A 17,081-nucleotide genomic window follows, 5' to 3' on the forward strand; every position below is an offset into this window, starting at 1 on the left:
GCAGTGAGTGCACAACACTCTCAATCCTATTCACACTGTGCACTTCATCCAAACACAGCTTTCAAGGTAAGATCGACACATGCAACTGCAAAATATGAGAAACTTAAAGAAACTTTATTATTTGTATTATCTGTAAACTTTTCTTTATTGTTTTCCCCTGTATTGCTTATTGTGGTTCAAGTTAAATAAGAGTAAATTAATGTTTAGTCTTTGGCACACATGGTCTTAGGGGCAACTTTGTGTTGTGTTAATTGAAGTGTCTTTTATGGTGTCTTTTTGTCTTTGTTTCAGATGAAGTGTTTGCTGTTGTTTGTGATGCTGACAGCGTGTGCTGCAAGTCCTCAAGGTAAAATAAATCCTAGTTTAATACCAAAAGGAAAAGAAGGAGTTTGTAGCAATCTGTTGCCACAAAGTCACTCGTACTGAACATATTGTACATGACTATTTAGGTACAACACAATGTTTGTCCTAATTAATTTGAATGAAACAAACTTGAGAATGATCAATCATTACCTATCTGTTATCTATTTGTCATGAAAACTGTATTCTCTTCAATTTTCACATACATTTCTTTTTTCTACATAATACTGAGAATTATTGGTAGCAACAAAAACATAAACAGAGTGTTTTCATATTAAACTTGTTGTTTGATGTTTTATGATTTTATAAATGACTGATACATTCAAACAGGAACTTATTACTCCATTTTCAGAGGAAATTCAACTTATACAACTCTAATAGATGGGCAAAACAAATACAAGTGGAGAATCAAAAAGGCTTTATTTACCCTAAATACTGTCTTTTTCTTTATACAATATACAAAGGATATCTTAGCAAGTTCCATCCGCAAAGTTTTCTTATAAATCTTGAATGATTGTATTTCCTGTAAGGCGACTTTCATCTAAAATATATAGTAAACTCATCATATTTCATGTGTTAGCAGAATTTACGGTATGCATTATAATTATAACAACACAAGTAATGTGTAATGTTAGTCAACATTTAGCTTCACCCATTGACTAGAGATGATTATCTATGCTTATAATAACAGATTTACATTCTTTTTCATTTCTTTTTTTTCTCCCTCTCTCCTCAGATCTGTCAGGTAAAATGTTCACCTTCCCACAACAAACCAACACAGCTCGTGTGACTCTGACAACATCAAGACAAGATTTTGCTGCTGTAACCGTCTGTCACAGGTAGAACTAGATATTCAAAATGTATAAAACAACCTTCTGAATCCCTGACTATGAAACTTACAACGCTGGTAATGTCTTTGTTATGCTTGCAGGTCCTTTACGGACCTCAAAAGAGACCACGTCCTTTTCTCTTTGGCCACACCGTCTAATGCCAATTCCTTCCTGCTATTCTGGGACGAGGCAAATCAGGAGATGGAGTCCCATATCAAGGATAAAAAGGCAGAATATGGAGGGCAGGACTACAAGCGGAACATGTGGCACTCCATTTGTACCACATGGGACTCTTCAACTGGACTGACGCAGCTATGGTTTGATGGACAGCCTTCAATTAGGAAATTTGTCAGCACTGGAGGAAATATAAGTGGATCAACTATAATTATCTTAGGACAGGTACAGTTGTATTAATAAGCATCATAGTCCTTTAACAAATAGTATACTAATGTTTAATTTATTATGTGTCTCTAGTGTATAGATTCCAATACAAATATTGTACAATTTAGCCTTTATTTACTTTATTTATCTCAAACATCTGCAATCTACAGGAGCAGGATTCTCATGGTGGGGGGTTTGATCTGAAGCAGTCTTTCGTTGGCATGATGTCTGATGTCCACATGTGGGACTACATCCTCTCCTCCTGTGAGATCCAGAAGTACACAGATGAACTAAACTTCACTCCAGGGAATGTGATCAACTGGAGTTCACTGGAGTTCCAGATTGTAGACAGAGTGGTGATAGAAGATCGACAAATGAGCTGTCACTAAACTTTAGAACAATACCACTTTATTATAGAAAGTCAGTAATGACGTGCTTTTATGTCCAATGTGAAATGAAGGTTAAAAATGGCTGCATTTTAAGTTAAATTGTTGTTGACTGAAGGATAGGTTCTGATTTATCTGAATACAAAAATAAAATAAAATAGTTTCTATGGTGACTCTGAACATTTTATCTGCTACCATGAAGAGAAGAAGTCCAAACATAATTGTGCAGAAGATGGTGACACAATTCACAGCACACCTTTTGTTCAGATCAAACTAAAATAAGGCTTCAGTTGTCGTGAGTTACCTAAATCAAGTGGGTTTTCACACCATATTTTTCAATAAAGTTGTTCTACAAAGGTGTTGCCTCCCAGCCAGTGTGATGCGACCAGTTACCCATAACTCTTTTAACGTAAATGTAAGCTGCAATGGCTCGAATAAGAAGGATGTTGACACAAATGCCCAACTTACAGCCAGTAAAAGTAAAATAAAAGCTAAGTTTACTTTGTCGTTGAACACACAACAAACCAACACAGCTCACCTGGAACTGACCAGTGTTGAGCAAGTTACTTCAATAACAAAATGTTTTATGTTTTACTTGATGCTGTCATTTCAAAGTAATTTGTTACATTATAATATTACTGTATTTAAAACATAAGGCATTACACTACTATTGCATTACTGATAAGGTAGTGTAATGATGTGGGTGCATGTGAAGATATAAAACAGTCCAACACGTTCTGGGTTATCCTCATAACTTTAGCTAGTCTCCACACAACACAGAATGGTCAAGCCATTAATGCTCTCGTCCCCTCTCTTCCGCTCCCCTGTGGAAACTCCCCATTCTCCTTCTTTCTCTCGACTCCATCAACTCCCAGCTGCCTGAACAACGCCAACTTGTGCTGTATGTGATAACAGAACATAGCTCATAGAGTTAACATCACTGTAACCACCAAATGTACAAACAAGACAGTAATTCAATAGTATACTATATAAACCATTATGTCCAAACCTGTGTCTAACGCCATTATCTTTAGATCACACAATTTCAATCTTACCTTACTCTCACCAAAATAACTGGAAATATAGATTTGTCATTCTAAATGTAGCTTATTAAACACAATAAGCTAATTACATATCCAGTGGAAGGGGATGTGGTATTTGATTGAGCTACGCTTAAGGCTAAAAAAAAGTAGAATACAATAGCTGCAGCCCATGGCACAATACAAAGAACAATCATAGCAAGAACAGACAAAAGGTCAAATTCTGGTAAATTGTGATAGAGATACTGTAACTTTAGGCCTATTCATATTAAAAAGAATAGAGATAAAGCCTGCTGTATTGTAACCCAAAATGCAATTTCAGGAAGTAGATAGATCTTTTGGTTTTGTACACAAAGTGCACTTGACTATAATATTCTTCATGTCTGTGTCGCTAACGAACTGAAAGTAGTGGGCCTTTGTCCATCTCGTGAATGTTTTGTCCAGCGTTTGGTCTGCTACTGTAGAAATCATCATCTCTTCAATCAGTAACAACAAGATGTAGCTTCTACAGTAGGCGCGGATTTTGAGCGATTTTTCCTCTGCTGATCCTGCAGTGTTTTTGGCGAATTTGTATAAAAACAAAACACCACTTCATTTCGGGTTAAACATGCATTCTAATGAAATTTGTACCGAGTAAAATATTACCCTTTTTTGTAATGCCTTACATTACCGCATTACAGCAAAAAGCAATGAATTAAAATAATTACATAACTTTTATAGCGTGTTACTCCCAACACTGGAACTGACTACATGAAGACAGAATTTCAGCACTGTAGCTGCCTGTGTCAGGTAAAGTCCATGGGCCAGACCAGATATCGGTACCACCTGAGTAGGCAAAACCTTACCTACGGTATAGGATCAGTAAATTCATATATGAAAGCCTTTCCTCGGGGTCGCTTTTCATATTCACTAGACATTTGCTATTTTCCTGGGTTAAAGTTGACAGGTGTAACATTTTTAACAAATAGATCACCATCAAACTTCCCCAGTTGATTCCTTATATAAAGACTATTATTTTATGATTTTGTATTACAAGTTTTATGAAATTGTATCATGAAATATGCTAATTATACATTATCTAATTAAATATATGAGTGTTTGCAAAAATGTCCAGACCAGAAATGTGTTATTCGGAAGACAGACACTGTCCTCATTTTTAAGAGTAAACATAAAACTTTCCCCTTAGCTATGTTGTTATTTTTAAGCTGAGTTTGTTCTGCTTAATGATGCTGCTATAGGCCTAGTCTGCCGGGGGATAATACTTTTCCAGATACTCTGAGCTTCTCTCCTCTCTGTCTGTATCATTCATGTCTCATCAATGCATGTTACTAATTCAACTTCTTCCCCGGAGTTGTTTGTGCTTTGTCGTCTTGCAGGTCTCTGCTGATCGTGGTGGTGCCTGCTGCCGTGGTCCTGCATGACGCTTCCTGCTGCTATTATAATCTATAACCTTAGCTGTGCTTGTTTCTACTATTCTGCTGTATTAACTGCCATAACATATAAGTCATATTCACATTACTATAGATGTTATTATAGTTACTGGAAGTGTGTCTGTCTGTCTGTCTTTGTGTCTGTCTTTGTCTCTCTCTCTCCATCTGTCTCTTTTCTCTCTTTCTCTCTCCTTTTCTTCCTTCCCAACCGGTCAAGACAGATGTCCGTCCTCCACAGAGCTGGGTCTGTCTGACGTTCCTGCCTGTTATAGGGAAGGTTTTCGTTGCCACCGTACTCTACGGGGGAATTGTTGGGTTTATGTAAATCATAAATAAGTCATAGAGTGTGGTCTATACCTAGTCTGTAAAGTGTCCTGAGATAACTTTGTTATGATTTGGCACTATGAATAAAATTGAATTGAATTGAATTGAATTGAGTGTATTCAGTGCCCTCTGACATCATTGATAGGTGTTGTTATACATGCAATACAGTTTCATGTTGCAACAAGTTTCTGGATAATCCTCAGTCCACTCACCTCAGAGCAAAGAAGGAAAAGTGCAAAGATAGACTACGGCCCAGTGCAAATTGCATTGCCACTGCATTTGTCCTTTACTGCACATATAAAGACCCAAAAAGGTAAAAAAAAAAAAGGTTCACAAGTAAGCCTAACTTCATAATAACATGCACTTTCAATTTGGAACGTTGACTATTTCAACATAAGGATGAGTATTCACTGTGAATTCTGTTGATTCAGCACTGTATGTGGATAATGTCTTTTTACAAAAAAAGGAATCTTAAGCCAAAAAAATAGAGAAGTATACAAAGGAAACACACATACTGAAATAAGGAAGCAGTGAGTGCACACAACTATTAATCCTTTTCACACTACGCACTTCATCCAAACACAGATTTCAAGGTAAGAGCTACACATCCTCACCCTGTTAAAATAATCGCCTAACTCGTTTTTTTTTTTCAATTTTTCAGGAAACAAAAAATATTCACGGAAAGTGAAGCACACTTGACATAGGCCATTATCTTAAAGGGGTAACATCACATGATCTGATCAACTGAGGATGTAGGCAATTTTACCATAGGTGGCCGGCATCATGAGGAGATGATTTAGGCAAAAAAAAACAACCTTAAATGAAAAATAACTTGGGCGATTACTTTAACAGTGTGACGTCATATATAAAACATGGGAATTTTATTATTTGTATTATATGCAAACTTTTTTCATTTTATTTGAATGTTTCCACCTATATTGCTTATTGTAGCAGTTCAAGTTAAATAAGAGTAAATTCATCTTTAGTCTTCGGCACACAGGGTATTAGTAGCAACTTTAAAGTGTTGGATTAATTGAATCAAAAAGTGTCTTTCATGGTGTCTTTTTGTTTTAGATGAAGTGTTTGCTGCTGTTTGTGATGCTGCCAGCGTGTGCTGCAAGTCTTCAAGGTAAAATAGTTTAATACCAAAAGGAAAAGTAGGAGTTTGTAGCAATCTGTTGCCTCAAAGTCAATTTTACTTTACATGTTGTGTTATACTATTTTAGGCACAGTGGTGAAACAAGGCGACTTTCATCTAAAATATATAGTAAACTCATCATATTTCATGTGTTAGCAGAATTTACGGTATGCATTATAATTATAACAACACAAGTAATGTGTAATGTTAGTCAACATTTAGCTTCACCTATTGACTAGAGGTGATTATCTATGCTTATAATAACAGATTTACATTCTTTTTCATTTCTTTTTTTTCTCCCTCTCTCCTCAGATCTGTCAGGTAAAATGTTCACCTTCCCACAACAAACCAACACAGCTCGTGTGACTCTGACAACATCAAGACAAGATTTTGCTGCTGTAACCGTCTGTCACAGGTAGAACTAGATATTCAAAATGTATAAAACAACCCTCTGTATCCCTGACTGTGAAACTTACAACGCTGGTAATGTCTTTGTTATGCTTGCAGGTCCTTTACGGACCTCAAAAGAGACCACGTCCTTTTCTCTTTGGCCACGCGGTCTAATGCCAATTCCTTCCTGCTATTCTGGGACGAAGCAAATCAGGAGATGGAGCCCCATATCATAGATAAAAAGTCAGAATATGGAGGGCAGGACTACAAGCGGAACATGTGGCACTCCATTTGTACCACATGGGACTCTGCAACTGGACTGACGCAGCTATGGTTTGATGGACAACCTTCAATTAGGAAATTTGTCAGCAACGGAAACATAAGAGGATCCACTATAATTATCTTAGGACAGGTACATTTGTATCAATAAGCATCATAGTCTTTTAACAAATAGTATACTAATGTTTCATTTATTATGTGTCTCTGGTGTATAAATTCCAATACAAATATTGTACAATTTAGCCTTTATTTACTTTATTTATCTCAAACATCTGCAATCTACAGGAGCAGGATTCTCATGGTGGGGGGTTTGACCTGAAGCAGTCTTTCGTTGGCATGATGTCTGACGTCCATATGTGGGACTACCCCCTCTCCCACTGTGAGATCCAGAAGTACACAGATGAACTAAACTTCACCCCAGGGAATGTGATCAACTGGAGTTCGCTGGAGTTCCAGATTGTAGACAGAGTGCTGATAGAAGATCGACAAATGAGCTGTCACTAAACTCAACAACGACATTTTCTGTGCTTTTTTGTCCAATGCGAAGTGAAAGAAGAATGGCCAGCAGAATGTCCTGACATAACTGTGCTGTAGAAGTCAGGGACACAATCCACACCCCACCTACTAAACAAAACTATAAATGTATTACAAAGTAAAGTTTTTGAAATTTAACATCCAATGTACAATAGTTAATTACTTAATTGTGTCAACACTTTGTCTTAAATAATTTCTCATGAGTAAAAAAATATTTTCCTCTCTTTTGTGTTTTATGTATGGGTGTCTTCCTTACGGAAATGTAGTGCTGCCACTGCAAAAGAAAACTGGTTCAGTATCACATTATACTGGGGTCGGACACCTGATCTCATTCACTGATTGGACTAATGGAGCATTCAGAGGTTATTCTGCTGATAATGAAGGATTAATCAAATATCCAGCTGAACTTTGTCATCCTGCATAATGACCCATTTTGCTTTTGTTGACAACAGGTGATCAGTGGACCATGAATGAAATGACATACATATTTCTATATTTATCCAATTATGGTCTTTCACACCTTTACTCAATAACAACGCAATCTCACCATAACTCAACTCAAACATGAAGAAGAACCAGTCAAATAACGCAAATGAGTCATATTCTATAATTCTATTCACTGTTTCTTCATTTAAACATGAGTTTTACATTCTTACATTATATCATTTATCACATTATGACATTTTAAAACAATATAATATATAATGTTATAACAAGAAAAATGTATTTTTATAACATGATAAGGTTGTATGTCGTAATAACATAAGAAGATATTGTTAAAACATGAAACCTCTTATTAGAACAATACCCTTTTCATTTTATAACATTATGATTTTTTTTCTTTTTTTCTGGCAGTGCCAGCAATATGCTGTCATATCTTTCTATCTCTATTCTAAGAATATGTTTTTATAACAATATATCCAGTGCTCCTTGACATCACTGTCAGGTGGTCACACGTCATACACAGAATACCTACAGTGTGACCACTTTCGACCTGCAATTTCCCACCAAAACGAATATCTAAATAACACAACCTTAGCGCAAGCAAGTTTGCAAGGAAAAACGCACAAAAGAAGGCACAAAAAAAGACCCATATTACTTACCCGCATGATATCACTACAGACGGGTTAGCAGTTGAAAGCCTGGTGGGTTTAGCAGTATGAGAATCTGGGATTGAGAACAGGCTGTAACTTGACTGTGTTGTAAAAGATGGGGACAAAGTACCTGAATCGGACATGAACGGGACACAAACCTGAGTCTCCTGGGTCTCCTGGGTGAAATTCTGGTGTTGCTTGACCCTTCCACCACCCTAACCAGAATCCTGGAGCGCTTGCTCTGAGCAGCTTAAGCGCCTGCATGTTTGAGGTGCTTTTTTCTTTGAGCGGTTATGGTTAATAAGTTATGTTTTTGGCAATAATGTTGCTTAATAATGTTGGTCTGAAATGTGTGAAACTGCTCACTAACATTGTTGCCTGATCTGTTTTAATGTCCCAGCTTTTCAAAATATAAACATCATAAGAAAATAATTGAAAGAACGTAATGAATTGACCAGATGTAACGCTTGTTATCCGAGAGATGATTATCACTCTGCATCTATACCTACATATTTACCTCACATTGTGGTTTGGCACATAGCACATTTTCTGTATGGTTCAGTCAGATACTCACATATAAACTTGTCAGGCATGAACACTTCATACATCAGGGCTGGGGATTTCTCAGCTTGTTTTCAATGCCCTCAGCCCCCTACTGGCCAACATTTGATAAATGCAGCTTCAACTGAGTTTTTTGGATTTCTATGAATCATACTGATCTGTTTTTTAGACACTGAAATAAATAATATTCCCATTCAGCGGGACAGCACTACATTGTAGTTACTCCCCTATGTGAATGGGCCTATTGAATGGGAATATTGACACAGGGCTAAAGTTTCTCCATGTTTCATCACTTTTCCCAGTTCTTTGATAGTAAATCACACACACACTCCCACATGGACTATTGATTGTTCATGTGAGTGATTCTGTGCTGACAGATGCTGGTAGTCTCTCAATCACTAAAACTACTAGATTTCGGTTTCACATTTATAATTCATAAGGTATCTGTGTGCACATACATTACCTTACGCGTGTCTGAAGAAGCTTTAATCCCATGACCATCCAACAGTTCACACTTTAAATTGGGCTGCACACTTGCTGTTCTAGCAGCAATGCTCACTATGAACAAGTCTCTTGATATTCCTGTCGAATCAATTAAGCATTATGTGCTGCTTGAGAAGTCAAAGGAGCCTCTAGTGTTAAGCTAGAGCTAGTTAAGCAGGTTCCTGATGAAATGTAGGGCAACATAATTTTGCAATTAACTATTAGTTAGTTAATTCCTCTTCAGCTTGACTGTTGTATCTCTACAGTACATGCATTGTCAGTTGCTATTAGGTATTACACAACAATTGATTTCCTTTAACAAGTCTAAAGTGAACTGCAGAACTCTATCAGTAATTTTGCCATCTAAATTGATTAAAACAGACACATACAATATTCATATTACTACACAGTAGCAGGAATGGGTTAGGACAAAAAAAAAAAAAAACAGCCCCGGCATTTCAGCCAGCACACCACTAATACACTATCTGGCAACAAATGAGCAAAACATGTTGAATTTATGATTAAATTAAAAAAAAATGAATTAAGTAAGAAACAAAAACAAGTAAAAGATCGGCTTATATACAATGACCAAAACAAACCAAATAACATGCAACTTTAAAATAGAATAAAAAACAACAGAGTCTAGTAAACTTTCTTAACTTATTCGACTTTGATTTTAAGGTCATGTAACGGACCAGAGGTAGACCCAGACACAACACATAACACTGGGACAATGTTCTTTTCATGTGCACAGCAGACAAAGGCCCAGACAGGCCTAAAACAACAGCAATAAGCTGGTACAGTCAACAGGAAGTCCAAAGATGAGTGCATCAGGTGTGGGCAGGTAAGTAAACAGATGAGTGTGATTGTCCTGATTGCAACTGTGTGTGTTTGTGTGTGTATTGACGGTGCCATTGTTATTATAGAGTCCTGATTCATAAAAAGCAACAGATCATTGATTTCAAATCATTCTAAAAAAAAAAAAGGGGCTACATGGTATTAAGTGTGATATGATTAGGGCCATATGGTCATATTTAGATTTATTGAATGGCCGATCCTGCTTTTTAATTTTTCTTCTATTAATGAAACTGAAAGCTCCTTTCAATTGACTTTCCATTTCTAATTACAAATGTGACATCCTTAATATGTACTTACTGAATATATACTGTACAATGATGGTGAAACTGTAACATTACTGTACATTAGTGCATGTCAAGTAAATATTGAGAAAATGAGGTGCAGAATTGTCCTTGAGTGGGATATATGTGTATTTTATAAACATATGAATAATGTTCCCTATGAATATACAGTACATGTCAGATGTTATCTCGCTGTTATCTTGAGGATGTTTTTTTCAAGGGAGATATTAAATCTGCAATGTAATAAAATCATGTCCACGTGAGCAGTCTGTCCTTGTTGTAGGAGGAAGTGAGATAAGGCTTTACTGTCAGAGGAATCCTGTAGGACTTGTGCCACATGCCATGGCAATCTATCAGTGTAATTTTACTCAAAACAACAAAATCAAACTACCATAACCCAAAATATAATGCTAAAGAAAAGAAAGATTACTGACTTATTGATTAATGTTAAAATTTAGTAAATCATATTGTCGACGGGAGCAGATGACATTGTTGATATAAATTCCAACATCATATTCAGAAATGAAGAGAAGGAACTGATTGATGTGGTATACAATTTAAAGAATGAAACAAAATCCATTGATTATACTGATATTGACATGACATAAGTAAAGGGTATATAGTGAAACCACTCATATGTGTAAGCATTCATTCCAAACAGGGATATTTCCCAATCAAATCCAAATGGCAAAGGTCATTCCTATCAACAAAAATTTATATATGCACTTTTTTCAAACTATTGACCAGTTTCTCTTCATCATACGATCTTCAGTTTTCTGTCCAAAATTATCGTTTTTTTTTTTTGCAGATGATACAATTTTTTCTTGTTCCTGTTAATGATCTTAAGCAACTTCCTGACACAGTGAGCATAGAATTGAAAACATTGAAATGATAGTTTCATACAACCATACCATTCATATAAGTTGTCATTAAATTTAAATAAAACTACATTTATGATATTTGGATATCGAAAAAACACTGGTGGCATGGACGGAATATGAGAAAATGGGCCCCTGGGCACAGACATGTAAGGGAGCACTCACACTGTCCATGTACCGTGCCAAAGCACGTTTCACGGCTAAAGTCCAGTTTGTTTGACCAGTGTGAGTGCAAGCGTACCGCGTCTAGGAGCGGTACGCTTGCCGGCCACGGTCCGTTTGGGAGAGGTGGGCTTTTGTTAAGCATGTTTGCACATGAACGAGCATGCGCACGTGTACGCGCACGAGCACGAGGCCTACGGTGGTTCTGACGTCATTTTATGTGTGCCTGTTCAGATATAGAAAAAAGAAGGAGGGACCATGCGCGGACATTTAAAACAATGGCGGCGAAAGGTTAACGTTGGTGTGATGCGGAGGTGGAGTGTTAACTGCAGATTTCGATAGTCGATGAAAATATTCAAAAACAGTCGACAAGACGCACAAAAACTCTGAGGTCAATCGAAAGATTTGTAAACAAAGCGAGGCATCGCGATGACTTCAATCAATGCGTGTGACGTGTTAAGGCGTCATGATGTATACATTCCTCCGAGGCCCAGGTAGTGTGAGTACAAACGGGCCTGGGGCGCGGGGGGAGAGGGAGGGGGGGACAAGTACCCTAAAGCACGGGGCATGGTACGGATGGACAGTGTGAGTGCGCCCTAAGAGGCCCCCCACTGTCTACAAGGGAATAAGACACCTAGTGTACTAAGTCTAGTAGTCTAAGTGTACTTTTAGTCGTGTTGTAGTCGTTTTGGGTCTTTGTGTTCATTGTGCACTTTTTTAAGATAGTTTTCTATGTGGTCATTTTCATTCTCTTGTGGGCTTTTTACGTACATTTTTATTTGTTTCATATGTCTTTGTAATTGTGGGTCTATTTTTAGTCATTTTGCATATCTTTGTTGACATTTTACATTTCTATTGTGTCATTTTCTTTTCTCTCTGTGATCATTTTACATTTCTGTCTCTAATCAGTCTGTGTGTGTTTGTTATCATTTTTGTCTTTATGTGGTCGTTTTGTGCCTATTTTCACTCATTTAGCATATCTTTGTGGTTGTTTTGCATCCCTATAGTCATTTTTATGTCTCCTTGTGTTCATTTTTGGTCGTTTTGTGTATACTTGTGGTATTTTGGCATCTCTTTGTTATCATTGTGTGTTTTCTCTTAGTAATATTTTATCAGCAATGGCCTCTGACTTTATAGGCAACTGGGCCTGTGCCCGGTAGGCCCATTCAGTAATCCATCCATGACTGGTGCAGACAACATCCTGACATCCATATTTTGCAATGTAAATCACAGCTTGATCTTACCTTGAACCCTGTGTTCAAGGTAAGATCAAGTGATTTACATTGCACTGTGATTTACATTGCAAAATAGGAATTTAACACGACTGCATTGTAGCAGGCTAACCTTAGAAACAGCAACCTCATTTGCAGTCTATTACTCACTGGTAGGAATAGGACAATATGCAAATGTTATGTCATGGTTATCCTGTGATTCAGAATATTATCCTGATACTTAGAATTTAATTTTAATATGTTTAGTTGAGTTGTATTAGTTAGGCTGTAGTAGTAGTGAAGTGGAAATTGTCCAAAATAAACTAAACAAATTAAACTAAATATGAACCTGTAGGGGACAAAAAGTCGGGGGGTCATCAACGTTATAGGATACATTATTTGGAGACCATGAATATTTGTACAAATTCATGAGATAATTCAGCCTGGAACAAAGTAGAAGACCAACCAACAGACTGACATTTCCAGCCTTATAGGCATGGCAACAGCATAATAGAAACACCTAAATGTAACAGTGTTGTTAACTGTTCTGTCTTATCTTGTTTGTTGTTAATTTTGTATAGTGATTAAGCAGCTCAAAGTCTATTTTGATAAGTGTACTGTAATATCCCTTATATGACAGTTCCTCAGTTAATATTCTACAATTGCAAATTGCTGGAGTCTGAAGCCATAAATTGAATACAAGGAAGGAGACAAGAAGAAAACAAAGTTAATAGCCACAGTGAGGAAGCAGTCAAAGTATAAAACTCACAATCCCACACATTGGAGTAGACAACATCCTGACACAGGATTCAAGGTAAGATGAAGCCATGATTTACATTGCAAAATAGAGGAATTTAGCATGACTTTATTGTAGCAGGCTAACCTACGCAAACATATTTTCACTTTATCACACACCGGTATACATGGGACAGTATAAAAATCAACTATGCTGGAAACTATTAAAATGGCATGAAAGCACACTGGAATCACTCTAAGTTACATTTTGTTTATAAACAAATATTCCTATTGCTTCTCAGATAGACACACGCCATTTTTAGTGACAAAACATGTAGTAGAATGGACTCAAAGAGAGTGGTATTCACGGAAAAAGTAAAATACAGTAGCCTTTCTGCACTTACTAAGAAATGATCAAACTTAAATTTGCTGTTGGGGTTAATTACTACATGCTACGTGCCATTTTAATTGCATATGTAACAAACACTTTCACTTTCTACTTCTCCTTTTAAATTGCAACATCAAGTGAGTTTAATTCATGGTCTGAAGCCAAATTGGTGTTATGGTTAGAGGGAAAAGTGCTGTAAACCTCAATAAAATCAGCTGTCAAGTCACTTGTGAGGATATTAATGATTGTCCAGATAATTTACATTTATAGTTTGGTGATAAAATTATATTTTGTCCCATCCCCTTACACCGGTACTGAATTCTATTTTTGTATAGATGGCATTGTATCTTCTACTGGTGATGCTGACAGCATGTGCTGCCATTCCACAAGGTAAAAATATCTTCTTCATTTAACAAACGAAATGTCAAAATAAAAAATCTTAAAAAAAGATACATGCAAATGTATCTGGCTTACAGGAGATTTTGGTTTTTGTTACTTTTATGACTTTTAATATGATAAATGAAATATGAACTTTATAGCAAAACCAACAATATATCAGGTGTGTGAGAAAATTGGCCTGGTTCTACGAATTCCTCCCACAGTCCAAAGATATGCAGGTGTTAGGTTAATTGATTACTCTAACTTGCCCGTAGGTGTGAATGTGAGTATGAATGGTTGTCTGTCTCTGTTTGTCTCTATGTGCCCTGCGATGGGGTCCAGGATCCCTGTCCAGGGTATACCCCGCCTTACGCCAAATGTCAGCTGGGATCGGCTAATATGATATTTTTTAGAGCAGAGGCACATTGGAGCAGAGATGCAGATGCATTTAGAAGTTTCAAATGATGAAAGGATTTTGACTCTAAGCCAAGCTGTTTTTGAGATGACTGCCACATGATAAACTTTATTGTTACAGCTCCACCTTTAGGTCAAGAGTGTGGTGGTGATGTGGTGATGTGGAGCTCTGAACAAAAAACACCTCCTTCCATGGAACATTTTGAACTTGTGACACACAGCACTTATGAAGAACATCATGGACTTTATACACACTGGATGCACTTTAGCATTTTGCACATTTTGCACACAGGTTTCTTTTATATATTATAACACGTACTGTATGTGTGTGTGTGTGTGTGTGTGTGTTAATGTATGTGTGTGTGTGTGTGTGTGTGTGTGTGTGTGTGTGTGTGTGTGTGTGTGTGTGTGTGTGTGTGTGTGTGTGTGTGTGTGTGTGTGTGTGTGTCTGTGTGTGTGTGTTTGTGTGTGTGTGTGTGTGTGTGTTTGTGTGTGAGTGTATGATTTGTTTAATGCATAAACTTTAATAAAGTACTAAAAAAAAGGGATGTGGGCGGCATGTGGCAAGAGCATCCTTGTGAGTGGGGCTTGATTTCAATTAGGAGTGGCAAACGTCTCAAGGGGAACACAAAGGGAGAGAGGTCAAAGTTGAGCTTAGCTGCAGTAGTGGTGTGGCTCTATAGATGATGTGTATGGTATTTCATCCAGTAATTTAATTTTTAGTTTCATCTTATTTTTTTCTTTTTACTTTTTATGAAACAGTTAGTTAGTGAGTACATTTTGCTTACTGTTGAAATAATTTGAAAATGTTATTAGGTCATTTACTTTTCATATGATTCCTGATTTCAAATTTCCAAAATCTCTTTTGTAAAGATCTGTCAGGTAAAGTGTTCACCTTCCCGCAACAAACTAACTCAGCTCATGTGAGGCTGACAACATCAAGGCAGGTTCTGAGGGCTGTTACTGTGTGTCTCAGGTAATGTTGAATATGAAAAATAAGCGAAAGAGCCAACTCCATCTCTGACAGTAGAAATAATCATGTATGTCAATGTCTTTATGTTTCCTACAGGTCCTTTACAGACCTCAATAGATTCCACAGCCTTTTCTCTTTGTCTACACCTTCTGTTGACAATCAATTTCTGATTTACAAGGAGGGTACAAACGATGAGATTGATCTCTACGTCAGGGGTAGCCATATAGACTTCAGGGGGCAGGACTATAAACTGAACACGTGGCACTCAGTATGTTCCACATGGGATTCTGCATCTGGACTGGTGCAGCTGTGGTTAGACGGAAAGCCCTCAAGTAGGAAATTCATCAGCTCTGGATCCAACATCAGCGGGCCCATTATAATTGTTTTAGGACAGGTACAGTTTTTAAGAACCACACTTAAATGAATAGTTTGACATTATGGAAAATATTCTGATTCGTTTTTTTGCAGAGAGATGAGAAGATCAATACCAGTCTCCTTTCTGCATGAGAAATATGTAGCTAGAGTCAGCAGCCTGTTAGCTTAGCTTAGCACAAACGCAATATGCTCACGTCCTAAGGTAACATACTCATTCAAAATTGAAGCGTAAAAATATTTCCCCCATTTTTACTAAAGATTTTGTGCCAGAATATTTCCTTGCTAGTAGCAGTGCCATCCTCTCGCCTCTGCTGGTTTCCTGGCAACTGCTGGCCGAGCAATACCTCAGTGCACTTCTCATGACAACAAGGATTGATGTTGATTTATTTTTTTTGGTCATTACTGATGAAGTTTGGTAGAAATTAAACAATTGCATCTGCCAAATAAATAAAATAAATGAAAGTATATGGAGACAGAGTCAAGCTAGCTGTTTCCCCGTTTGTAGTCTTACATATTACATATAGTCTACTTTGCTAAGCTAACAGAGTGCTGGCTCCAACTTTAGAGATATAATCTAGATATGTAAAATAGATTGGTAATAATCTCCTCATCCCACTCTCAACAGTTAAGCAAATACATGTATTTCTCCAAATTTCAAATGATTTCTTTGGGATTTTTTGTGTTAAAACAATACATCAGGAAAAAAATACAACATTGTGTAATATAACTGTTATCTCTAATGTCTGCAAATTTACAGGAACAAGATTCCCATGGTGGAGGCTTTGATATTAATCAGTCTTTTGTTGGCATGCTGTCCGATGTCCACCTGTGGGACCACATCCTTTCCCCCTGTGAGATCCAGAACTATGCGTATCATCTAAACTTCATGCCAGGGAACGTGCTCAACTGGAATGCACTGGAGTTCCAGACCACAGGAAGAGTGCTGATAGAAGATAAACAAAAGATCGAGACCTGTTATTAAACTTTTTTCAAAGTCAAGAGTATCTATTGTTGACATTATTTTTTATTTGAGAGATGTGTTTAGCTTACTTTTCTAAGGAGCCTTTAACTTGTTTGATGTGGAACAATAATTAATCCTGCCAAATATAACTTTCCTAAATAAATGTATGACTTGCCACTGCATCAAAGCTTGTGAAATTAAAACCAGCTGAAGATTAAATAAAGTTCAGGTTGTATT

General features: G+C 37.0%; 2 protein-coding genes across 2 annotated transcripts; both read left to right on the forward strand.

Annotated features, from left to right (window-relative positions):
* On the forward strand, positions 1-16,865 carry LOC310950168 (uncharacterized protein; the record flags this gene model as incomplete). Its single annotated transcript, XM_083917830.1, has 9 exons — positions 1-66; positions 292-346; positions 1,097-1,199; positions 1,292-1,589; positions 1,742-1,954; positions 14,079-14,133; positions 15,409-15,511; positions 15,605-15,902; positions 16,641-16,865. The coding sequence occupies exons 2-9, from the start codon at positions 292-294 to the stop codon at positions 16,863-16,865; spliced, it is 1,350 nt and encodes a 449-aa protein (XP_083773956.1). The 5' UTR covers positions 1-66.
* Positions 5,181-7,316, forward strand: LOC310951068 (C-reactive protein-like). The gene is made up of 5 exons (XM_083919142.1): positions 5,181-5,344; positions 5,826-5,880; positions 6,202-6,304; positions 6,397-6,691; positions 6,844-7,316. The coding sequence occupies exons 2-5, from the start codon at positions 5,826-5,828 to the stop codon at positions 7,060-7,062; spliced, it is 672 nt and encodes a 223-aa protein (XP_083775268.1). The 5' UTR covers positions 5,181-5,344; the 3' UTR covers positions 7,063-7,316.
* Positions 16,866-17,081: the final 216 nt, after the last annotated feature.

The sequence above is a fragment of the Echiichthys vipera genome (assembly GCF_963691815.1).
Source record: "Echiichthys vipera genome assembly, chromosome: 8".
In the NCBI taxonomy this organism is placed as follows: domain Eukaryota; kingdom Metazoa; phylum Chordata; class Actinopteri; order Perciformes; family Trachinidae; genus Echiichthys; species Echiichthys vipera.

Excerpts from the sequence above, each read along its gene's own strand:
- LOC310951068 (XM_083919142.1), top strand. The coding sequence starts at position 5,826 with ATGAAGTGTTTGCTGCTGTTTGTGATGCTGCCAGCGTGTGCTGCAAGT. Across the intron at positions 6,305-6,396 it reads GCTGTAACCGTCTGTCACAG|GTCCTTTACGGACCTCAAAA; the intron begins GTAGAACTAGAT and ends TTATGCTTGCAG. Across the intron at positions 6,692-6,843 it reads CTATAATTATCTTAGGACAG|GAGCAGGATTCTCATGGTGG; the intron begins GTACATTTGTAT and ends TGCAATCTACAG.